Consider the following 24,947-nt stretch of genomic DNA (forward strand, 5'->3'; position numbering starts at 1 on the left):
ATAACTGCTTCAGACAAATTCTCATCCATATTTTGATCTTTATTTACATTTATTATACCTGTTACCATCATCCAAGTTAACAACTGTGATCAAACAGCACCTTTTACTCTTGCTGCACAAACGTATGGCTCACTGTGTTCCATACAATTGACTTTGAGTGACGACCTTCTTTCTCCCTGTTCCTTGGAATGGACATTTCCTCCATACACTCTACTTCTCTTATGCTTTTTAAAAATTCAGTCAAAGTTCCTTCACGTGCTGCTCATTTGGATTTCAGAATGTCCTCCCATTCAACAGGCAGTGCTGCATTTTTGGGAATTGATGGAAATATTGATTGCATTTTGTTCCGAAATTCATCCATCTACAAGAGAAGAGTAGAGAAATACATTTAGCATAACATAACCCACATCAAAGTTAGGGACACACTGCAACTTTGGCTTAATCAAATAATTGTTTTTTTCTTTGAAGAAAATGGGAAGCTCTAAAACACATAATATTCTTGGAGATATTTCACAACAGTATTATTTAAAACCTTTCTTCCTTAGAAGAAAATCCTAAGCATGCATACTCTGCTCTTGAGATTCTCACACTGATAAATGTCAATGCAGATGGACTGCTACAGTAGTCCAGTCTTGGGGCTACCAGAGCATGAAGTACAGGAGCCAAGTCATCTCTGTTCAAGAAGAGTCAGTGGTAGCTGGAAATAGGCACTCCTAGCCACCAATGCTACCTTAGCCTCAGTGGTACTGTTGGAATCAGGAGAACACCCAAGCTATGGACCTCTTCCTTTTGGGTGAGCGTAGCCCTATTCAGAACAAGCCATCACACTTGACTTAACATCTTGGCACATATGATTTCTGATGGCAACTTTCTGAAACTAATTTTACCTAGCAGAACTTTTATTTTCTTCACACTGCCTGAAAGCGGGGGATGCAGATTATCCTTGGTGAAAATGCACAAATAGCAACCACTGCACTTCAGACTGTCAGTCTTTTCACCTAAAACAGATACCATCCACTCCTGTCATGGCAAATAATCCATAAAAGTCAGATGATCACAGTCTTTTTCTAATCATAGCTAATGATCCTGCATCAGCAGGAAAAAATAACAAAAAGAGCTCTGAAAGCACCTATCATTTCATGTTGCATTTTAAAATGTTTACCACAGACAAGTTGTCACATGAAAAAACAAGACTGCGCTACTGCAAAGTACTTGGGCATCTGTTCAAATTAATCTGAATTGGGAGAGGGGAGAGAAAGAGGCTTGTCTATAGACTATAAAGAACCCCACCATACCCAAAGAAAATCCTCACTGTTTTGTGTACTCTTTCAGATCTCAGTAAAGTTCATTACTCTTTAACTTAATTTTTATTTATTCAGTTAATTCAGTTTCCATTTATCTAGAGTTCAGAGAAGATAACAGGGTTGTTGTTGCTCTAAAACACAACAACCCCAAGATAAAACAAAATATTCACCAAAACTATTTTTTTTCCTTGAATTTTTATTAAAACTTGAAAGAACAAAGAAGAAACAGTATATAGAAATAAGCATTTTTAAACATAAAAATTGAAAGAAAATAAAGAAGAAGAAAGAAAAGGAGAAAACCTTACATCTGCTGAACCCAAATGTAAGACCCTAAAGGGGAAGGTTTACTACTGTTCTTCTGGGAAATGTCAGGCCCAGACATTGAGTAACCTCTAGGACAGGGGTGGGGAACTCCAGAGGCTGCTGAACTTCAACTCCCATCAGCCCCTGCCAGCATGGCCAATGGACAGGGATGGGCTACCCCTGTATGGAAAACACAAAAACAGGCCTTGGGCAGCTTCTTGAAGTCCAACAATATTTGAAGGGCCACAGGTTCCCTCCCCCAGCTCTAGCTGAGCAGTGTTCCCCAATTGCAGGGCAGCCACTGACAATGTGTGTCTATGTTCCTTTGCTGTTTCAGCTTGGCACATGGACTACTGTATTTTAATATTTTGTTGGAAACCCAGCCAGATGGGCGGGGTATAAATAATTAATTATTATTATGGACGATACGGTTAGGAAGACAGAAAGGATACAAGGAAGACAAAGACCAAAGACGATTTTGAAAGTGCATGATACATTTTCATTCAATAAACTGGAATGGGCAATGCTGTCTCCTTGCCACTAGCTACCCATAGCTCAATCTGAGACAATCTGTTAACACGAAGAGTAGAAGATGCCTAGCTGATGCAGTCTACTCTAAACTATTATGCAAACCTACTAAATCATGCTAAATCATTGCATATGCATGGAACGTTTCTGGTGGTGGTACATAGGGATTGTTTGTTATATCCATTTGGGGAAACTGAAAAATAAAGTTAAGGGGAGGAAAGAAGATGCCTTCAGCAGATCTTAAAATGCAGAGGACAAGGCAGTTTCTATGGTATTGGTTGGCCCAAGCTACCTGGGACTTTATAGATTAAAAAACAACAACCCAGCACTTTGAATTGTGTCTGGAAAGTAATAGGAAAGCAGTGCGAATGCTGGTGCACTGGCATGACATGCCTTCATTTAATGTTTGTGACACTAAAGAACTGCTTACATTTTACTTCTGTAGTTCAAAGAACCTCACCTCCTTTCAGAGCCCTGACTGGCAGTGAAAACAGATTATGAGCCTTTCGTTTTCTGTACTGCATAAAGATGAGAGAGGGAGCTCTCCACTGAATTTGGGAGCCCTGGGTTTGATGAAAGCGTTATGGGGAGATACTGTCTTCTCCGCCCAAATGTCAGATGTGATCACTGTCACACCAGCTATCAGAATATGCAGAAATACTGAGTTAACCTTATGAAAACAGGCTTTCTTAATAGCCAAGGCATTGTTCCAAATATTCATCAAAACTCCAAAATAGACATAATGGGTCAGCCACGTGTATTTTATACAGTACACGTTTCTGCTTCCTTCACATCTGAAGCGTAGTTGGTTTCTTTTTTCTTTTAACATTAACAGCAGTGCCAGGGAAGTATCCCAATCCAACCTCACTACTCTCCACTGCTTTTAAGCTTTTTTTTTTTTTTTTGCTGCTTGGGCCACTAACTGATATTGGAGGTGGGCTGGGGGAAAAGCTGTTCTTAAAAACAGCAAACCTCAAGGATTATTAAACGAGGATTTGACAAATTAATTGGGGGGAAAGGTCTATCAATGGCTGCTGAGGTTAGGATTTTTATTATTTATTTTAGAGGATTTGTACCTCACTCGTCAGCCAAAAAGGCTCCAGGAGCAGCTAACATACAATCAACTAAAACAACACAGTCCCTGCTGCCAAGCTTACAATCTAAAAGACAGAACATAAAATATGGGGGAGGAATGGGGAGGTTAAGAGGAGGAAACTCAGATACCAGTTCCTTAAGTTGAAGGGCAGTTCTTACGATAACCGGCTGCAATAGTATGGTGGCTATATGGAGCTTCCAAGTTCAGGGGAAGTATGCCCCTGTTCCATCTAGTTTGGTCCAAAACTCATTTATCCTAGGAAGCTGCCTTATATGGAGGCAGACCGCTGGTCCATCTTAGTGGAAGCAGCTCTCCAAAGAGCAGGAACTCTCTCACAGCCCTACCAGAAGATGCTGGGGACTGAACCAAGAACCTTCTGCAGGCCAAACAGATGCTCTGCAGCTGAGACATGGCCCTTCCCCTATGAATCAAGTAGGCCTTTCCAAAGCGAATCAAGCTTTAAAAATGGTGCTTACACGCTCTTTTTATTCTCCATAGGAGTTGCCATCTAACCTGGCTTTACAGTGGTACCTCGGATTAAGTACTTAATTTGTTCCAGAGGTCCGTACTTAACCTGAAACTGTTCTTAACCTGAAGCACCACTTTAGCTAATGGGGCCTCCTGGTGCTGCCGTGCCGCCGGAGCACGATTTCTGTTCTCATCCTGAAGCAAAGTTCTTAACCTGAAGTACTATTTCTGGGTTAGCGGAGTCTGTCACCTGAAGCGTATGTAACCCGAGGTACCACTGTATAGTTACTTGGTGTATTCCTATGACATGCATTCTTTTTTATATTTTTGAGTTTGTTTCTCTAATTGTTTAGTTTAATACAAAGTTGAGCAGGACATAAACATTTTGAATACATAAATACATTAAATTAATAGTCTACATTTTAATTATACATGATGAAAGCTCACAAAGCCAGCTTATTCTTAGCATTTTTAAAGGTTAACATATGTGCAGAGCAAAGATACTTAGACATTTTGTCACGAAAATTATAAATTATAAAGTCATAGAATTCCTCCCCACAGTATTTTTCTTGGTTCACATCCACCAGCTGTATACATATTACCAACAATTCATTTTTTTAGAGCACAAATATCCTTTATGACTCATCCTTGCTATGAAAAACAAAATCGTTTCTGCTTTCTGAAGTGATAGAAAATTGATTTATGGCGGACACCCTGAACAAAGAGCTTTTATTTCTCAGATGATATAGCTTGTTAATTGCCATGGATCACTTCAAATTCTGAACACTTCCCCCCTCTCTTTTTCTTTCCTTCCCTCTTTTTTTTCTCTTTTCTAAACAAAAACATTAGCTGGGAGTGGCAAACAGACAAAGTTATGTTGCCATGGCTGGAAAGTGTTGCAATTGCAGCTTTAATTAAATATAAAGATACACCGCTTATTACCTCTGGCTAAAAATAAATTGCCACAATTCAGCTATTACTGCTGGAAAACTATTACATATTTATGTCAAATCGCTTCTCTGCTGACATAATGTAGCTATTATCATTGTATGGGAACTGAAATTAAAGCTGGAAAAGAGGTTGTCATCATTAGATGCGTTCCTTTAGAATAACTGATTCGTGAGGATACTTGCAATTAGGCAAAAATTATTCGGGGGGGGCAGGTAATACACAAGGACTTAAAAAACCCAAACCAATAGAGCCAGATCATTATCATAATCTAAAGCAGGGTGGGGAACCTTCTGAAAGGGAAGATGAGTAATATCTCCAACCCCCCAGCCTTATCCTGGCAAAACTGCCCATACGAAGGTCAATGGAACCGAAAGGCACTGAGTAGACCAGCAGAATTAACTCTCCCAGTATATTTCCTCATGTGAATCATCAGCTGCAGTGACAAAGGCTGCTTCAGTCTCAAAACTGGGGTGGAAGCCATAATGAAAGAAATCAGTATGTTCTGATTTTGAGCAAGTTATACAAATTCCTGGGTGAAATTGGTTATTATAACATTGACAGGATAACAGAACAACAGTGGGATCCAGATATGGTCTCTTCTAACAACAGATGAACTATTGCCATTTTAAAGCAGGTAAGCCTGGTAGCCTTAATCAACCAGGATGGGCCTAGGACTAGGTGAAGCAAGCAGGGGTGGGGGAGCTGTTTGGAGGGGGCTACTTGATACAGGACTGGACTGGATGAATCCCAAGCCGGAATTAAGATTGCTGGAAGAAATATCAACAACCTCAGATATGCAGATGACACAACCTTGATGGCAGAAAGTGAGGAGGAATTAAATAACCTTTTAATGAGGGTGAAAGAAGAGAGTGCAAAATATCGTCTGAAGCTCAACATCAAAAAAATGAAGATCATGGCCACTTGTCCCATCACCTCCTGGCAAATAGAAGGGGAAGAATGGAGGCAGTGAGAGATTTCACTTTCTTGGGCTCCATGATCACTGCAGATGGTGACAGCAGTCACGAAATTAAAAGACGCCTGCTTCTTGGGAGAAAAGCAATGACAAACCTAGACAGCATCTTAAAAAACAGAGACATCACCTTGCCGACAAAGGTCTGTTTAGTTAAAGCCATGGTTTTCCCAGTAGCAATGTATGGAAGTGAGAGCTGGACCATAAAGAAGGCTGATCGCCGAAGAATTGATGCTTTTGAATTATGGTGCTGGAGGAGACTCTTGAGAGTCCCATGGACTGCAAGAAGATCAAACCTATCCATTCTTAAGGAAATCAGCCCTGAGTGCTCACTGGAAGGACAGATCCTGAAGCTGAGGCTCCAATACTTTGGCCACCTCATGAGAAGACAAGACTCCCTGGAAAAGACCCTGATGTTGGGAAAGACTGAGAGCAAAAGGAGAAGGGGACGACAGAGGACGAGATGGTTGGACGGTGTTCTCGAAGCTACCAGCATGAGTTTGACCAAACTGCGGGAGGCAGTGGAAGACAGGAGTGCCTGGCGTGCTCTGCTCCATGAGGTCATGAAGCGTCAGACAAGACTAAACAACAACTTGATACAGGAAATGCCATTCCCCACTGCTTTGCTACTCTAAAATTCCCTCCTCCCAAAGCAGGTTTTCTTTTAAAAAATTACACACAATATAAATTAATTTGTAGTCAGTTCCTTAATCTGTTTAGAAGATGGGTGTTAGAAGTGCAAGCGCATTCCCATTAACTTAATTCTTTTAAAAGGCAAGTCGGCAAGGAAAAATAATCTATCAAGGGTTAACAATACAAACAGAAAAAGAACAGCTAAGATTGTAGTGAGAAATGGCCTTTTAAGAACTTTTAAACTTGGCCCATTTCCTCTCCTGCCACCAGATGTAGCTGTGCAGCAACAAAGGACTTTCCAGGAAGTCGTCTCCAATTGCATCTTTAGAGGGCACTCTCCTGGGATGCGTTCCTACATCATTATTTTTAATCCTCATTAATCTCTGTTTTACTGTGTCACCTTCTAAAGATTTCCCTTGCTAAAATCAGGATTGCATGTATTAAAGGGTACTTAATGGCAACACAATATTGCTTGGTGTTATTACTATGACCCTGCAGACCCAAAGTTGTGCAAGACAACTATAGTCCCTGTTTTAGTTAATGTGCTAGAATTAATTTATCCTCCTTTGCCTCTTCAGTTCAGGCACTGCAAGCTGCTATTGCTACAGCAGTGCATAGATAACTTGGGAGTTATACCCAGACAATGTGACTTACAAATGTTCAATGTGTTGTTTCACATAACCCTTCCCTCAAGAGACTTGACTCAAGTTCCCAATAAGACTCCTTGCAAGATGTACTTACAGATGAATATGTCATCAGATTCATCTGGAGATAAGTGTATTCAGTCTCTCTGCTGATGATATTTTTGTGGATCATTTTTCAGCCGAGTATTTCATTTACTGTACAGAATTATATGACACTTAAAACAAAAATGCCAAAGTAGTTATCAAAAATACCTAAACTAATAGTTCCTAAGCTTCTCAAAAGCAGAGCGGCTTCTGGGATTTCTTGTGTCTGTTACCACACTTACTGTTCCAACAGATGGCCAAAACTGAAAGCTGACTACTGAAGTCTGGCTTCTTTGGGATCCATGAACCATGGTTCACAAAATACAGGAAACTATGGATTGACTGCGGCTTCTTGGTTTGCTTCCTCACTTGTGTCAAGGGAAGAATGAAGTACTGGTATGCAAAGCATACACATATCCTTATTAACTCATGGTTTGATCATGAGAACATGGCTGCAGTAACACTAAGGATGTAACACTATCAATCAGTGCTTAGGCCAGAGCAGCTAGTGCACCTGCCTGTTCGACAAAATGTATGCATTTATTTATTTACTTAAATCCTACTTTATAGCTTTGAAAGCAGCTTATGAAAGATTATCAATCTTGAATCCACATTTGACTTGCGTGCAGAAATATGACATGCATATGGAACAAGGATTATTCCAGCATTTCCTGCTCTTGTCCTTTCCTAGCAGCACACTAGGCATGGGAATGGGGCTGAGCAGCTGGAACGGCTATTTAGTTCCGAGTACAAATCTCACCTCTTTCCTCTTCTCCATTGATCCCATAGAGTTCACTATACAAAACACAAATGGTGGTGTCTTTGACACAGCCAATTTCTGTTAAATAAATCAGAATGTAAGTGTCTGACTCTACCAAATCTCTTCAAGCATATCTTTTTCTCTTACTTTTCATATCTGGTTTTTTAAAAATCGTAGTAATGTCTTTTTTCACCATGGTAATTGAAGTAATAAAAAAGTATTAAATTTTCAGTAAGAACTCAAAGTAACTTCTGATGGTAAGACCACCTGCTAATTATCTGTTAATAGCTTTTGGTGAATCTTCTGTTTGTAACAAGATAGGGCAACAAGACACAGTGGCTGTGTTCAGACGATCATACCTTGGTTTAATAAGCAGAGTTGTGAATGAGATTTGCACCCACAACACACAGCAATTTCACTTCTTCATGTGAGCCACTTGATGAGTTATATTTAACTGAAGACTTCCGCAATTGCTGTCTCATGCAAAGGGAGGAGCTGAGAGAATTATTCATATTTTCTTTATGTGGCCAGTGACTATCTGGATCGCTGAAGAATTCAGTATGAAAAGGAGTAGGAGAGGCCTGATTCCTTGAAAAACTCCCTAACCTCCTCCTTGCTTCTACCAGGACATCCATCAAGTTTTATTCGTAAAATGAAAATGAAAACTCTACTTCCAGTTCATGAACCTCAATTGTAGGACAAGCCTGTCTAACCTATCTATCGCGGGCTGCCCCTGGCCAATCCTTGCTGATCGCGTAATCTACATAGATCGACGCAAACCAAGAAAACTCTGGTATCTCCCCCTAAGAAAAGCTCAACAACTCTGGTCAATCCAATGGGTAGATCACTGCCAGTTTATTTATACAGCCATACCTCGGGTTAAATGTGCTTCAGGTTGAGCGTTTTCAAGTTATGCTCCACAGCAACCTGAAAGTAACGGAGCATGTTACTTCTGGGTTTCGCCCCTTGTGCATGCGCAGACGCTCAAAATTATGTCACGTGCACGCACGGAAGCGGCAAAACACGACCCGCGCACCCGCAGATGCGTCTTACGTTCTATTCAGGATGCGAACAGGGCTCCGGAACAGATCCCATTCGCATCCAGAGGTACTACTGTAGTGAGAGTAGATTTCAGTCTCTTGGAAGTAGGAGATTCAAGGTTGATTAATAAGAACACCTGTATGTCTTCTAATTATTTTTCTTTTTTGTCATCAGGGATGAAAAACTGTGATGCTGACAGGCCAGCATCAATATCAGGCCAGCTCCTGATTTAGTACCCAATAGCTTATATATTGTGCCTAGGGGAGGTGAGGAGGAGAGATATTAAGAAAGACAAAATCATCACTCATGGGGGAGAGCCTAAGCATTTTGTGTCAATTGTATTTTCAGGTCCTATCCTGCATTATGAAACATAAAATACAGTAATATTTACAAAACAAAGTCTCAAGAGTATGCAGCTCTTATGTTGCATGTTCACCCCTTGCTCTCCTTGTCTCTCTTATTTTCCCTTTTCTCCATTTATTATCTTTGCCTTTCTGTTCCCTCCGTTTTGTTCTGTCTGATCTTTAACAAAAAGTAGATTGTAAGATTCTAGGAACAAGAGACTGGCTTTTTCTTTTCTTTTCTTTTTTTAAAAAGTACGTTATTATAAAGCACCAGGCTCACACATGATGCAATATAAACAAGCATAAGAAAGTGTATAAGCTTTCGGGAATTTCAAAAGCATAATTGTCAGAGACTGCCTCTAGGTCCCGGCTCACAAAGGACCAACGCTAGCCGGTAGAACGGTATAAAGTCTTTATTGAAGTGTAGTTTCCATTTCCAAATCCTAGCGTGCGTCTCTACGTCTATTCCCTAGATCGGCGAAGTCCCATCTGAATCTCCGCCTCCTGTACACCAGTTCAAGACCCTAGCCTTGCTCCACCTTTTGCGTCTCTCCTTTCGCCTCTGGGTCCTACCACCCCCCGGGGTTCCTTCCTTCCTGGATGCCTCGGATGCGGACCCTTCGGATTCCTCCCCCTCCCTTCGGCGGGCTTTAGGACCTGGCTCCCTTTCCGGGCTGCTCATTGCGCCTCCCTCTGTTACATTTGAACTTGGCGCGCGCGCGCTGTCTCCGACCCTCCTCTCTACCGTTTCCTCGCTCTCCGACGCAGGCGTGGCTGCTGCCGGAGAGCTGCCTGTCGCTGGTGCCTGGAACTCCTCCCCCCTGCTGCTCTCTGGTGGCGTAGCTGGTCCGGATTTCCAGCTGCTGCTCTCCGGTGGGGTAGCTGGTCCGGATCTCCAGCTGCTGCTCTCTGAATCCCCTCTGGTCCCTCCTTCCTGAGGTGCCCCTCTTGGCAACCCCCCAGCTCTGCCCACGGGAGCCCCTTTCTGTGAATCCTCCGATTCGCTGGAGAGACTTAGGGACCTTGGTCGGCTATCGTCGCTAACTTCTCCCTCCGATTCCTCTCCATCCGTCCCTTCTGCTCCTGAACCCCTGACATCCATCCCCCCCTCGAAGCCCCCCCTTCCCCCCTCCCCTCCTTCCGGTGTGGGTTCTGGGTGCTCCGTCGTGGCGGGGGTGAGTGCCGGATACAGTTCTTCCCCCGTGTCGTACATCACATCGAGCAGGTCTGGCTCGTCCTCCGTGCGCTCGTCGACGTCGATCTCCTCTGCTTCCATCTCCCTGCCTTCGTGTTCAAATCCCACGTCCTCCCCCAACACGTCCATGTCCATCTCTCCCCCGTTCCCCTCTGAGGGTGATGCCTGCCAGGGACCCCCCAGCCACTTCCTGCGCCACTGCTCCTCTGGTTGAGTATCCCACCAATAGGAGCGGTCTGAGGCAGAACCCGAGGTTGAACCCTCCGGAGAGCGTATGTGTGGTGCCGTCTCCTCGTCCGAGTCGAACCCCTGGAACGTGCTGCCTGAAAGTGTGGGTGTGAAGAGCCAGTCGTCGAAATACTCGGCTGGCATGGGCCTGTGTGGGAAAATGGCATGGAACTCTTCCTTGAGAAGAGGCTCGTCCAAGGCATAGCCCGGCACCCAACTGTTGGCGCTGGCCGGGGTATCCTCTCTGGCAAGAAGGTATTCTACTCCCTCTTCCCCCCATCTCGAGTCTAAAATCTCTGTGGCTTCGTTGATGCGCTCCCCTCTTGGCGACCCCCCTTCCCTGGGTCCTTCTCTGGGCGGATCTGGTGCTGTGCCTGGCTCCTGAAATCTATGCGGTGCTTTGTAGGGCGTGAGCACCGATCTATGGAACACCGGATGCATTCTGGAACCCTCCGGAAGCGCTAACCGGAAGGCCACTGGATTGACCTGTGCCTGGACTTGGTAAGGCCCTAGCTGCTTATGCCCTAGCTTCTTCTTGGCCAACGATTTGGTCGGCACTGCTTGCGCTGCTAACCAGACCCAGTCTCCCACCTGTATGTCTTCCCCTACTCTCCTGTGTCTGTCAGCCTGCAGTTTGTATGCGTGCTTGGCCAGTTCCAACTGCCTCCTAAGCTGTTCGTGGACTTCCTGCAACTCTGACGCTAAGTCTTCCGCTGCCTGCGGCTCCCCCTCCCCCACTCTCTCTAAACCTGGGAAGGTTCTGGGATGCCTCCCGTTGTTGGCGAAGAACGGCGTCACCCCCGTCGACACGTGCTTCGTATTGTTGTAAGCGAACTCTGCGAGGGGCAGGTAGTCCACCCACGTGTTAGGCTGCTGATTGGCGTAGCATCTCAGGTACTGCTGCATGATGGCGTTGACCCTCTCCGCTTGTCCGTTGGTCTGCGGGTGTCTCGCCGACGCTAGATTGATCTTGACGTTCAGGATGCCCATCAACTTTTGCCAGAAGTTCGAGATGAACTGCCGCCCCCGGTCGGATAGAATAGATCGTGGCAGACCGTGGACCTTAAACACGTGGTCTATGAACAGCCTGGCGGTCTGTTCTGCCGTGGCCACCTTCGCACACGGGATGAAGTGTGCCATCTTGGTAAACATGTCCACCACCACAAGCACTGCCGTCTTTCCCCTCGAACTGGGCAGATCCGTGACAAAGTCCAGGGCCACCCGTTCCCACGGCTCAGACGGCGTCTGCAACGGTTCCAGCAATCCCGCCGGCGGTTTGTGCACTGACTTGGCTCTTTGGCAGGTGTCGCATCTCGAGACGTAATCCGCTACTTCCCCCCGCATCTTGGGCCACCAAAAGTCTCTGGTCACTAGTTCTACAGTCTTTTCTCTGCCAAAGTGCCCGGCAGTGGGGGCGTCGTGTAGCTGCTGCAGCACCCTCGCGCGGAGGTCATTCCCCGGCACGTATAGTGCTCCCTTGCGGATGAGCAACCCGTCTCTGATCTGGAACTCGTCGTCCTTCACCGTGCCCTTGTGCACCTCCTCCATCTTGGCTTGCGCGAAGGGGTCCTCCTGCAACGCTCGGCGTACGGCGTCCAGATCCACGGTCGCCGAAGCGCAAGCCCACGCTTCCGGTGCGAAAATGTGCTTGGCTGCCGACGGTGCCTCCTCCTCGAGGTATTGCGGCTTTCTGGACAAGGCATCCGCCATGATGTTGTTGTCACCCGGGATGTACTCTATCTTGAAGTCGAAGTCCGCGAAGAACTCTGCCCATCTAATGTGCCTCTGATTCAGGAACCTCGCCGTGCGCCAGTACTCTAGATTCTTGTGGTCCGTGCGGACCTGCACTGTGTGTCTGGCTCCGATAAGGAAGTGCCGCCACGCCTTGAACGCTGCATGGATGGCTAGCAACTCCCTGTCCCAGATGGTGTAATTCTGCTCCGACTTGCTGAGCTTCCTTGAGTAGAAGGCGCACGGCCTCCAGTCCCCCTGCTGGTCTTGTTGCAACAGTACAGCTCCCACGGCTCTGTCTGAGGCGTCTGTCTCCACCCTCATTGGTCTGCTGGGATTCACATGCAGCAGCTGCTCCTCGGACGCGAAGAGACGCTTGAGTTTCTGAAAGGACCGCTCCGCTTCCTCCGTCCAGAGAAACTTCTTCTTCTTGGAGCTGAGCGTGTCGGTGATGGCCGCCGTTTGCATAGCGAACCCCTTGATGAACTTGCGATAAAAGTTGGCAAAGCCGACAAACCGCTGGACTTCCTTCCGATTGCGCGGGCTTTTCCAGTCCAATACTGAGCGAACCTTGGCGCTGTCCATGGCGAGCCCCTTGTCCGACAGTTTATAGCCCAGGAAATCCACCTCCGTCACGTCGAACTGGCACTTCTCCAGCTTGGCGTACAGCCTGTGCTCCTTTAGTCTCTGCAGAACTTCCCTGACATCCCTCTCGTGCGCCTCTCGCGACTCAGAAAATATCAGGATGTCGTCCAGGAAGCATACGCACTTCTTGTAAAGGAGTCCCGCCAACACGTGATGCATAAAGGCTTGAAAACAGTGAGAGCCATTTTGTAATCCGAAGGGCATAACTCTGTATTCGTAGGTGCCCAGTGGTGTGAACATGGCCGTCTTCCACTCGTCGCCCTCCCGCACACGAATCAGGTTGTACGCGCCTCGCAGATCCAACTTGGTGAAAACGCGTCCTTTCCTTACCGTCGCGAGCAGGTCGTCTATTTTGGGCATGGGGAAGGACGAGGGCTTGGTTTTCGAGTTCAAAATTCGAAAGTCCACTACAAGCCTCTTCTGGGGCGTGTCTCGCTTCTTCACAAAGAATACTGGACTGCCCCCTACAGCTTTCGACTCCCGGATGAACCCGCGCTTCAAATTGTGGTCTATGAACTCCCTAAGTTCCTGCAGTTCATCCTCAGACATGGAATACAGTTTCCCTGTTGGCAGCGTCGCCCCCGGCAGGAGATCAATCTTGCAGTCATAGGGTCTGTGGGGGGGTAGCTTGTCCGCTTCCTTCTCGCAGAACACCTCCAAAAATTCAGAATACTTGAGAGGTACTGCTTGCAGCGTGCCCAAATGTAACTGTGGGTCATCCTCCTCCCCTTCTGGTCTAGGCAGAATGCAGTGTTCCGCACAGTAGGAGGAGCCAAAAGTCAGTTGGCGTTGGTACCATGCCAATGCTGGGCTGTGCCTGTGTAGCCAACTCATTCCCAGAACTACTGGCGTGTCCGACAATTGGGTGACGTTGAAGCTGATTACTTCTCGGTGATTCCCAATTTGCATCACCATAGGTGGTGTCTGCTGTACCACCTGCCCCCCTAGCAGTTCCCTGCCATCCACTGTGACAACGTTCAGGGGCAGTGTGGCTGGCAGTAGCGCTATGTTGTGTTGTTGAAGGAATTCCAGTGCGATAAAGTCCGCATTACTGCCAGAGTCAATCGTAATCGGCACTTCTAAAGTGAGACCACTGGGCAGCTGGAGCGATGCGGTGAGCTGCACCACTGGTTTGGGCGGGAGGGGATCCGTGGGCTTCAAAATCTCTGGGGACTTCTTTACTGACTCGCCTGGCTGGCCCCCAGTGCTTCCGTTTCCAGCCAGACTCCTTCGTTTCCCTGCTGTGGTTCACTTTGCTGAGTTGCTCCCATTACTGTCATTGAAGCTGCAGTGTGCTTGTGGAGCCTCTGGGGACACTCTTTCGCCATGTGCTTCGGACTTTCACAGATGTAACACTTCCTGTTCCCTCTAGGCTGCTTTGTTTTGACTGCTCCCGGTGTTAAGGCTCTGGTGGCTGATTGAGCTCTAGCACCGCCGATCTCCATTGGCTCCTCCCCCCCTGCTTGCGGAGGCGTTGATTGCGCACGCGCGACATCCCTGGGCAAGAGGGAGGGCGCTCTGCCTGGTGTGCGTCCCCAACGCCCTTCTTCTCTGTCCCATGGGCGGTCCTCCAGCCTCACCCCCACTGCGAGCGATCTGTCCACCACTTCCTGGGTGCTTTTAGGTCTCTCCCCCCGCGCTATCTCATCCTTGATTTGGGGGTTCAATCCTTCCCAATAAAGATCTCTAACGGGGGGGGAATCCTTGTCCCACCCCAAGGCATTGACCAATGCAAAAAAGCGGGAGTGATACTGCCTCACGCTGGCTTTCCCTTGTCTCAGCCCAAATATGTCCTTACGGGCAATGTCAATGTCTATTTTCGATAGAAAGCAAGAATCCATCGCTTTAATGAATGCAGCTGAACTCTGGAGCGCTGGGTCCATATCTCTCCACAGATTGCGCAGACATGCTTTCGCGTCTCCATGCAAATGAGACAAGATAAACCCCACTTTTTCCTGCTCATCTCTAAACTCTTTTTCCAGCAGTTTCAGCGCAAACTGCACGTCTGCTCGGAAATTGGGGTACTGCTGTAAATTCCCATCGAAGTGAGATACAATGCTGCCTCCTCTCCTCCCCAACCCGATCCCCTCGGATCTGGACCCCGTTTGTGCCTGCTTAGTAAGCACGTCCAACCTGGCTTGGAGATCTCGGCATGCAGCAGCCGCTTCATCCTCTCTTTTCCTGGAGGCGATTATCTCTGCGCTGAGCTGCGTTACCGCTTCTTGCAGGGAAGCAATTTGCTCTTCAGTAGACATGTCGCTTGACTCTTGTGAGCTCCCAAGGCACCAGTTCTCTTTCCTCCCTGCTTCGCTCCCCACACGCCGCTTGAGTCAAAGAGAACTGATGAAAACTTTATTGAGATGGGACTTACTGTCAGAGACTGCCTCTAGGTCCCGGCTCACAAAGGACCAACGCTAGCCGGTAGAACGGTATAAAGTCTTTATTGAAGTGTAGTTTCCATTTCCAAATCCTAGCGTGCGTCTCTACGTCTATTCCCTAGATCGGCGAAGTCCCATCTGAATCTCCGCCTCCTGTACACCAGTTCAAGACCCTAGCCTTGCTCCACCTTTTGCGTCTCTCCTTTCGCCTCTGGGTCCTACCACCCCCCGGGGTTCCTTCCTTCCTGGATGCCTCGGATGCGGACCCTTCGGATTCCTCCCCCTCCCTTCGGCGGGCTTTAGGACCTGGCTCCCTTTCCGGGCTGCTCATTGCGCCTCCCTCTGTTACATTTGAACTTGGCGCGCGCGCGCTGTCTCCGACCCTCCTCTCTACCGTTTCCTCGCTCTCCGACGCAGGCGTGGCTGCTGCCGGAGAGCTGCCTGTCGCTGGTGCCTGGAACTCCTCCCCCCTGCTGCTCTCTGGTGGCGTAGCTGGTCCGGATTTCCAGCTGCTGCTCTCCGGTGGGGTAGCTGGTCCGGATCTCCAGCTGCTGCTCTCTGAATCCCCTCTGGTCCCTCCTTCCTGAGGTGCCCCTCTTGGCAACCCCCCAGCTCTGCCCACGGGAGCCCCTTTCTGTGAATCCTCCGATTCGCTGGAGAGACTTAGGGACCTTGGTCGGCTATCGTCGCTAACTTCTCCCTCCGATTCCTCTCCATCCGTCCCTTCTGCTCCTGAACCCCTGACAATAATGATTCATAAAGTAATGCTACTTACACTGTGAACTCCCAAAGCCTTCCAGATGGCAAAACTGATCAGTCCAACTCCACACCAGGCATAAAGTGAACCCCATCCTAAGGCACGTAAGGCAATGGACGAACCACTCTCTGGTAAAGCAGCTGTGGCAACTACACCCTAGAAAAAAGGTTTTTTGTTTTAATGAACATAAATATATCACAGTGAGCCAACAAAGAAGCATTTTCACTAAGGTAGGGCAAGTCGCCTTCTGAGAAAGTTTTCTTATCACATATGACTTGTGTATATCACTCCTAGTTTTCCAAACATTCAAGTGATTAACAAAAGAATGGTTATTGGAGAGAAGCTTAAAACACTAATTTGGTCTTGCTTTATCCAGGGATACTTATGTTCAAAAATGTCTGAATGTTTGCATACAGATTACAGCAGGTAATAATAATAATAATAATAATAATAATAATAATAATAATAATAACAATAACAACAACAACAACAACAACAATAATAATAATAATAATAATAATAATAATAAATTTTTTATACCCCGCCCTCCCCGGCCAGAACTGGGCTCAGGGCGACTAACACCAATAAAATTACAATAAAACATAATAGGAGAGGGGGGGAGTTAATTTAAATACGGGTTAAAATACAATTTAAAATGCAGCCTCATTTTAGTAGTAGCCCATAAATCAGAACCATAAGGGGAGGGAAACATAAGGGTCAGACTGAGTCCAAACCAAAGGCCAGGCGGAACAGCTCTGTCTTGCAGGCCTTGCGGAAAGATGTCAAGTCCCACAGGACCCTGGTCTCTTATGACAAAGCGTTCCACCAAGTCGGGGCCAGTACTGAAAAGGCCCTGGCCCTAGTTGAGACCAATCTAACCACTTTGCGGCTCAGGACCTCCAAAGTGTTGTTATTTGTGGACCTTAAGGTCCTCCTCGGGGCATACCAGGAGAGGTGGTCCCGTAGGTAGGCAGGTTTAAACCGTCAGTTTCCTTTTAAGGAGCTCTGGCAAATTGCAGTTCCATTAACAAGGGCGGTTGCTGAACAGCTTGGTAGGTTTCTGGAGGAAACATCGGCTTTAGATCCATTTCAGTCCGGGTTCCGTCCTGGTTTCAGGACCGAGATGGGTCTGGTTGCCCTAACAGATGATCTCTGTAGACAACTGGATCAAGGCGGGTCAGGACTGCTGACTCTTTTAGATTTGTCAGCAGCCTTTGACATGGTCGATCATGATCTTCTGGACCACCGCCTTGCCGACGTGGGGATACTGGGCATAGCCCGTAAATGGCTGTGCTCTTTTATCTCTGGTCAGGAACAGAGGGTGGCACTAGGGAGGGAGATGTCGTCACGCCACTCCTTGGTGTGTGGAATGCCGCAGGGCGCAATCCTCTCCCCGATGCTTTTTAACATCTTTATGCGCCCCCTTGCCCAGATTGTCCGGAGCTTTGGGCTGGGCTGTCACCAATATGCTGATGACACTCAGCTCTATCTGCTGATGGATGGCCACACCGACGCGGCCCTGGACACACTGACCAGATGCTTGGAAGCTGTGCCTGGATGGTTTCGTGGGAGCCGATTGAAACTAAATCCTTCGAAGACAGAGGTCCTATGGCTGGGTCGGGATGGCATGGGGATGAGGGACCAACTCCCTTTTCTTTTGGGGGGCCCAATTAGTGCCATTGCCTCCCGTTAAGAGTTTGGGTGTAATCCTTGACGCCTCCCTTTCCATGGAGGCGCAGGTTACAGCAACAGCCAAGGCAACATTTTTCCACCTTCACCGCATCAAGCAGTTTGTCCCTTACCTTTCCTGCCCCAACCTGGCCACAGTGATCCATGCGACGGTCACCTCCAGGCTTGACTACTGTAATTCGCTCTACGCGGGGCTGCCCTTGAAGCTGTCCCAGAAACTCCAGTGGGTGCAGAATGCTGCAGCGAGGCTCCTCACAGGATCTCTGCCATGGGAGCATATTCACCCAGTGCTTTTCCAGCTGCACTGGCTCCCGGTGGAGTACAGGGTCAGACTTAAGGTGCTGGTTTTGACCTTTAAAGCCCTTCACGGCTTAGGACCCTCGTACCTACGGGACCGCCTCTCCCGGTATGCCCCACAGAGGACCTTAAGGTCCATAAATAGCAACACCCTAGTGGTCCTGGCCCCTAAGGAAGTTAGATTAGCTTCAACCAGAGCCAGGGCCTTTTCAACACTGGCTCCGGCCTGGTGGAACACTGTCTCATGAGACCAGGGCCCTGCAGGATCTGATTTCTTTCCGCAGAGCCTGTAAGACAGAGTTGCTCCACCTGGCCTTTGGCTTGGAGCCAATTTGATTCCCTCCCCCTCTTTTTTTTCCCTTTCTCCTCCTGTGATGAGGCTGCATTTTAATGTTTTAATGTTTCAATATTTTAATGTTGTATTTTAATCTTGTTTTTAAGTTGTATTCATTCAACTTGTTTTTATTATTGCTTGTTAGCCGCCCTGAGCCTGGCCTTGGCTGGGGAGAGCGGGGTATAAATAAAAAAATATTATTATTATTATTAAGAGTGAAAGGGATTTCTAAAAGATAATTCAGATGATTTTCATAAGGCTACAATACCCAGAATTTTTTGGCTAGTAGTCACAACAGAGCACTTGAACCAGTACAAAACTACTCTACATTTGTATTTGTAACAAGACATATGGGCCACCATTCACAAATGTATAATCCATGAATGTTTTCATACTTTCAATTTCTATTTTCAGTAGCTAATCTTCACTGGAACTTTGTGCGACTTTTTAAACAGTCCCAACTTCAAAAAGGTAGTCCAGAGGTTCAGCCAAGGAGTGTGACTGAGGTAATACAAACCACCTCACTGGATTGCTGTGCAAGTACTGTATTATGCCCACATTACATTAAACTCCTGCAGGATCTTATTATTTATGAAACATCTCATGAGTCTTTGTATCAGTTGTTAAAAGATATCCACAGCTGGTTTTTGTGTGAAATTTGCTATGTAAAAGAATCCAAACAGAATGTATAAAATAAAGATTCTTTCTACTTTGTATTATGAAAGGATTCAGCAGTTTTGAAATGAAAATACATTCAGGGTATTTTTGTAAATGTTGAGCAGAAAAGCCTTGAAAGAGCACTAATGGAAGACTATGAATCTGGGTTTATTGGTTCAAGAGCATTTGCACACGAGGTAAATCCCTCAAGGGTATAAAATATTCGGCTACACTGTGTTGTTTACAGACAATTTTTGTCATATGATGTGTGCAAAAGCTATTTATACCTTCAAGACAAATGATGAACTAATTGCTAGAAACTGCACTAAAGAAGAAAAGATCTCATTGATAAAAAGGGGAAATGCTACTATTTTAAGAGAAGGGATGTTGGTCACATGTTTATTAACTGCTGTTTTACATTATAGAGTTTCTTTTATTAACTTAGGGCGCTTCTCTGTATTTGAATAACAACAAAATCCTAACAGAATGTGCTGTGGAAAACAGAACTCCAAACATTTTGGAAACATTTCACATTTTCAGGGCTTTGTTTTGGACAGAGGTGACAGACCATGGGAAGGAGTAAGTTGGAGGAGAAACAGCTAACTTTATTAACTATATTGATGCTGTTAATCTAAACTACCAATTCTGCAATAACTTTAATAGAAGTGCTGTTTAGAAATCTGCTCAACTACTGCCTAGGGCATAATGATCCTGTAGTTATAGGGTAATGTTTAACATTAGTCATACTCAGAATGGACCAACTGAAATCAATGGACTTGTAAACATGCATCATATTGGGCTATAAATGCTCAGAACATTGTACAAGCAAGTTACTCAGCAAAGCAGGTTTTAAGGAGATGAAAAATAAATGTCCACAGTGTTTGATTCGTTGAGTCATAGTAAGTTGAGACTGATGGCATGGCAGAGTTAGGATTTCTATGCTGGCAAGCCAGAGAACCAGTTTTAAGGGGGAGACATGAACAGAGATAGCACTTAAATGCCTTTGCTGACTGGAAAACAGCAGTTATTGCAAAGTGCAATAGACAGAGAGCATCTGGAGTCAGTACTGTGCAGCCTCTGCTGCTGTTGTTTTAAATTAAAAACTAAAATTTAAATTTAAAAAACCACATTGGTTTTAACCTACCACATAACTGTATTAACCTACCACATAACTGTATTCTGCAGTTATGGCCATGCTATCTTCTTTAAAAAATGACTCTATTTTCCAAATGATTGGTCCTTAAAAGGAACTTGGCAATAACACCATTACAAGGCTACATTTTTATCACAATTGCAAAGAAATTTAAAATAATCAAACCTTATTGAACCAGTTTGGGTTTTTCTTTTTAGCCATGGCAAGTGTTGTACCAAAACCTGCTAGAATTCCTGCAGTAGCAACTGTAGTAAGAAAGATTCCACCTGCCAACAAAATGAAAACAGGAGTAAAACAACCAGACCTAGGTCACCTTTGCCTAGGTAAAGGCAAATAAATGAAATACTTAAAAAACCATTTGAACTTAAGGACTATCAGTGCTTCTCAAAGGAAGGGAACAGCCATCAAGCTGTCTGGTAAACTACCAAAATAAGAGGGGCATTGCTGCTCAAGATCACAGTGGCATCTGCCCAAGGATCAAGGTCTTCTGGGAAATGATTTATTATGAAATGAAAAAAGTGCTTAAATGCACATTCGTGAAGAAACCAGAAGCCTTCCTCCTGGGCATGGTGGGCCAATTGGTGTCAAGGAAAGATAGGACGTTTTTTATGTATGCTACAACAGCAGCAAGAGTACTCTTAGCAAAGTATTGAAAGACACAAGAGCTACCCACACTGGAAGAATGGCAGACCAAGGTGATAGACTACATGGGACTGGCTGAGATGACTGGCAGAATCCGTGACCAAGGGAAAGAGACGGTGGAAGAAGATTGGAAGAAATTTAAAGTTTATCTTAAGAACTGTTGTAAAATTAATGAGTGTTAAAATGTCTTGGGTAATGCAAAATAGAATTGCAGTGACAAACAATTGGATATGAGAAAAAAGATTTAAAGAAAGTGTTATAAGTAACTGAAATTAGGGGTTGCTGGAAAGATTTAAAACAGGGATGCAGAAAGGGGAGGTATGGGGAAGTCGTTGAAAGAAGGTTTAAGGAAAAAAGGTTAAGAAATTATACGTGTTTATATGTTTGTTTGTTTATGTATTGTGTTGTATTGTCTTTTAATATGTGTTGAAAAACCAATAAAAAATTTATAAAATAAAAATAAAAAATAAAAGTACCTTTGTTATCCACAATAATCTTCCGATAAAAAACAAAGAAATTGTAAGTAAGAGTAAACAGGGGGGAATAATTACACGTGTTTACAATGTAACACGGGGACTAAAGTTAATGAATCTGCACAACACATTATGTATTTTATTGACACTCTTTTAAATAAATAAAAACAATAAATATGAAAAAAAAAAGATCACAGTGGCATCTTAAATTTCTGAATAATTCTGGAAGTAATATTAGGTGACTGTCCAAAGTTTGCCCATGGTACAAATTATAAGGAGAGAGATATACAGTTGGGAAGAGCCTGGTCCTCTACATCTCACAGTTGTCAAGACAACCTGGCACATTCAAGTGCCTCTGGTGCAGATGCTCCACACCACCAGCTCCCTTCTCTGAGAGGAGGACATAATGCAGCATTTTACAGCATTAATTACTTCAAGCTGTCACTTGAACATGTGTTGGTATTTGAAGAAGATATGCCACATACAGCAGATGAGTCTCCAGCTCTGGCCTTCTTAAGTCTAAGAGATCCACTCTTCCAAATCCTATAGGGTCCATCACAATAGCTCTAATTTACAGAACCAGATGTTTTGAGTACATCCAATTCCCCACAGTGGACCCAGGTAGTTTATGCTGATATCTCACTAGTTCATACAGCGGGTAGGACCATTCCAGGTCCAGCACAGTTAGCAGGGCAGACATCCCACTTTGAACACTGAGTTGTGAGGGAATACATAACAAAAGCTTGCACACTATTTTTGGTTGGTCCTAACAAAGCTATTGTTCAACTGTGCAGTTTGCAGGCTTTTCGTGTGCCACCTGTCCATGCAAGAAGCTGCCGTGTGTGTGTATGTCTATTGACCAAAATTCCTTCACGGAAATCACTTCCAGAAAGAAAATAATGGGCAACTTTGGTGTAGATTAACATATTCAGCCCTTGCACATAAACACACTTTGTAGTATGTACACTTGGGGTACAGGCATTAGACAATCGCATGTGTACACATAGCACACATATGCACAAATTTGATAAATTATACACAGACTTCTCACTGTTACTTAACAAAAGTGTAATTGGTATAGTAATTATTTTAGTTCAAGTATTTATATACCGCTTTTCATCCTAAAAGACGACGGTTCGCATCTCTTACATTTTAGTAGCTCACTGTTACAACTGTGGCAACTTAAATGCTCTGGCCCCCCAAGTTTCATCCAGGAACGTGAACTTTTATACTGTACCTCCAAAACACCCCATGCAATTCGTGTTTGGGCAGCACAAGTCTGCCTACTACTATTCTCCTCATTGAACCAGACCCTCTCGGATTTTAACCTGGATGCGGTTCAGCCTGGGTTTTAATTTATAGGTTTACTTCCAGGAATATGGGGAAGTGAGCATGCACAAAGTGCCTTTACCTCACCACTAACTGAGCAACCACAACCGGTACCAGGCCACAAGCACAGGCACACACACGGGCTTCAAGCGCCGGAGAGAGAGCGCGCGTGGCCCGGGCTCCGGACCCAGCTTCCTCCCTCCCGCCCGCCTGTTCCGAAACCGAGCGCGCAGGGCGGGCGGCGGGACCGTGGACCTTTTATTAAGAAGAGGCGGCGCTGCGACTCCTCCGTCTGTGCCGCGGCGGGCTGAGGCGGCCCCGCCAGGCCCACAGCGCTCCCCTGGGCCGCATCCCGGCCGGCCTCCTCGGGGCCAGCCTGCCCCATCCTTCCACTCGAGCCCGGCTGAGGGACCCTCTCCCGCTTCGCCGCCACCCGGATGGAGATGCAGCTGGAGGCGGACTCGCTCCTTGTGCTGCCGGGATCGGTGGCGGAAGCTAAAGCAAGGCCGGCCCACCAGCCGGGCGGGTGTCTACTCGCCGGGCGTCTTTTCGGGGACCGGGGCTTACTAGCTCGCTCAGCCCCGGAACCAGTTTCCAGCTGCAGGCTTGCTCGGGAATAAACGCCGTTGGATTCAGCGAGCTTTGCCTCCGAGCAAGCGCGCTGCACGGAAGCAGCCCTACCTCCATTTGGAGGAAGTTTCGATGGACGCTGCGGGAGTTACTCCCGAGTAAGCGCGCATTGGCTCTGCCTCGGGGCTGAATCTTGCCTCGCTCAAAGCTACGGCCTGTGCAAGCAGTAGCCCTTCTTTTCCCGAATACTGTACAGTATTCTCCTGCGCCTCCCTCTTGCACTATTGTTAATCGATATTAATTCCTTTTTTTGCTTTGATAAAAGTTGAGGCGGGTTGTTTTGGGTTTCGTGATGCTTTCCTTCAGAAGCGCCACAGCCAAATCTTCCTAACGAGGAGGAGCTGGAAACTGTGGTAGTGCAAGGAAAAGAATAGGTATATAGAAAGGAGAATTCTTGGAGGTCAAGATCCAGGTTTGGGGCAAGTATTCTTTGGTACTCGTTCCAAGGTATTGTGTGAAAATCAGATGGTGCCTCCTGGGGTTGACATTGCTTCTGGCCACCGCTGTTACAGCCAGATAGGCCCACCAAAGGCTATTAAATGGCACTTTCTTGAGGACCCTTCAGACTTCGAGCTGGCCCCTGACTCTTCTGAACTGATTTTTTTTATTGTAACAGTGTGATTTTCATAAGAGCTGTTTAGCAAGATTTGTCAAATTTAAAAGTCCTTTGTAGCTGTGCGGTTTTAATATTTGAAAGTACCGTATATTTCTTTACTAGAAGATTTATATTGCATCTTTTAGAACAAGGAAGCATAAATAAATTATATATAGAAGCAACAGTTTTAAAACATAAGTCATAAAAAACAGAACAAAAGACCCATGGCAGGTAATAATAAAATGCTGATCAAAATAAACATGAGAGTATTTTTTTAAATGACTAAAATTGGACCATGCATACTTTCTGGGGATTCATATTTTATAAGCATAGTGCCGCTATCTTTGGTACCTGCTAGCCAAACCTCTCCTATTGATGGGCCAGAGAGCAGAGCCTCCAAAGCCAATCACAAGTCTTGGGCAAGCTAATAAAGGAGCAGGATGAATTTTGGGTAACATGGTTCCTAACAACTTAGGGCTTTAAAGACCAAGATCAGGACCCAGCCAATGTAAATGGTACAGAATAGGTATCATACATTCTGATCATTTAGCTCCTACAAGCATTCTTGCTGAACAACTTTTAAAGGCAGTCCCACTTAGAGCTCATTACAGTAATCTAGTTAGTATATAAACAGAGTATGTGCCTTTAACTTGGGCAGAACAAATCAGCCTGCCTCTTTACAGGAATAGCCTAAGCAAACATTTCCCCCAAGAGTTACATTCCCTTGGAGAAAAGTGGCTGGGGCTTTGCATACCAACAGTGGTTGGGTCCAACAAGCAACAGTAGATGGGGCCAAAACATACACATATACATGACATACATACCTGATTTTCTGTCTCTAACTTTCATACATACACATACTCACCCAGAATACACACCACATTCTCTCATACATACTCTTTAGATATGATAATCAGTATATGAATTGTTTAAATAAATAGAATAGCTTCTATGCTGTACCCTGACAAACTGTCCCTTTCTCCTGTCTAATTCCACTCCCTTCATGACTACAACAAGCTAGCCACCAGAAAAAGTTTCCCCCCCTCTGTGGACAATTATATCAGGCTGCAGAGCTCACTACCCCTGCT

General features: G+C 45.6%; 1 protein-coding gene across 1 annotated transcript; it reads right to left on the reverse strand.

The window, feature by feature from the left end:
* Nucleotides 1-18: 18 nt before the first annotated feature.
* Nucleotides 19-23,309, reverse strand: TMEM242 (transmembrane protein 242). The gene is made up of 5 exons (XM_083608053.1): nt 22,890-23,309; nt 20,356-20,456; nt 16,079-16,216; nt 7,742-7,819; nt 19-361 (listed from the first exon to the last, which is right to left on the reverse strand). Exons 1-5 carry the CDS (start codon nt 23,017-23,019, stop codon nt 263-265), a joined length of 546 nt encoding a protein of 181 aa, XP_083464179.1. The 5' UTR covers nt 23,020-23,309; the 3' UTR covers nt 19-262.
* Between the last annotated feature and the right edge of the window lie 1,638 nt (nt 23,310-24,947).

Source organism: Podarcis filfolensis (assembly GCF_964270895.1).
Source record: "Podarcis filfolensis genome assembly, chromosome: 3".
In the NCBI taxonomy this organism is placed as follows: domain Eukaryota; kingdom Metazoa; phylum Chordata; class Lepidosauria; order Squamata; family Lacertidae; genus Podarcis; species Podarcis filfolensis.

Coding starts and splice junctions, on each gene's coding strand:
- TMEM242 (XM_083608053.1), bottom strand. CDS start 23,019: ATGGGGCAGGCTGGCCCCGAGGAGGCCGGCCGGGATGCGGCCCAGGGG. Junction 7,820..16,078: donor AGGCTTTGGGAGTTCACAGT/GTAAGTAGCATT, acceptor TTTATTTAACAG/AAATTGGCTGTGTCAAAGAC. Junction 362..7,741: donor CAATGGAGAAGAGGAAAGAG/GTGAGATTTGTA, acceptor CTTCTCTTGTAG/ATGGATGAATTTCGGAACAA.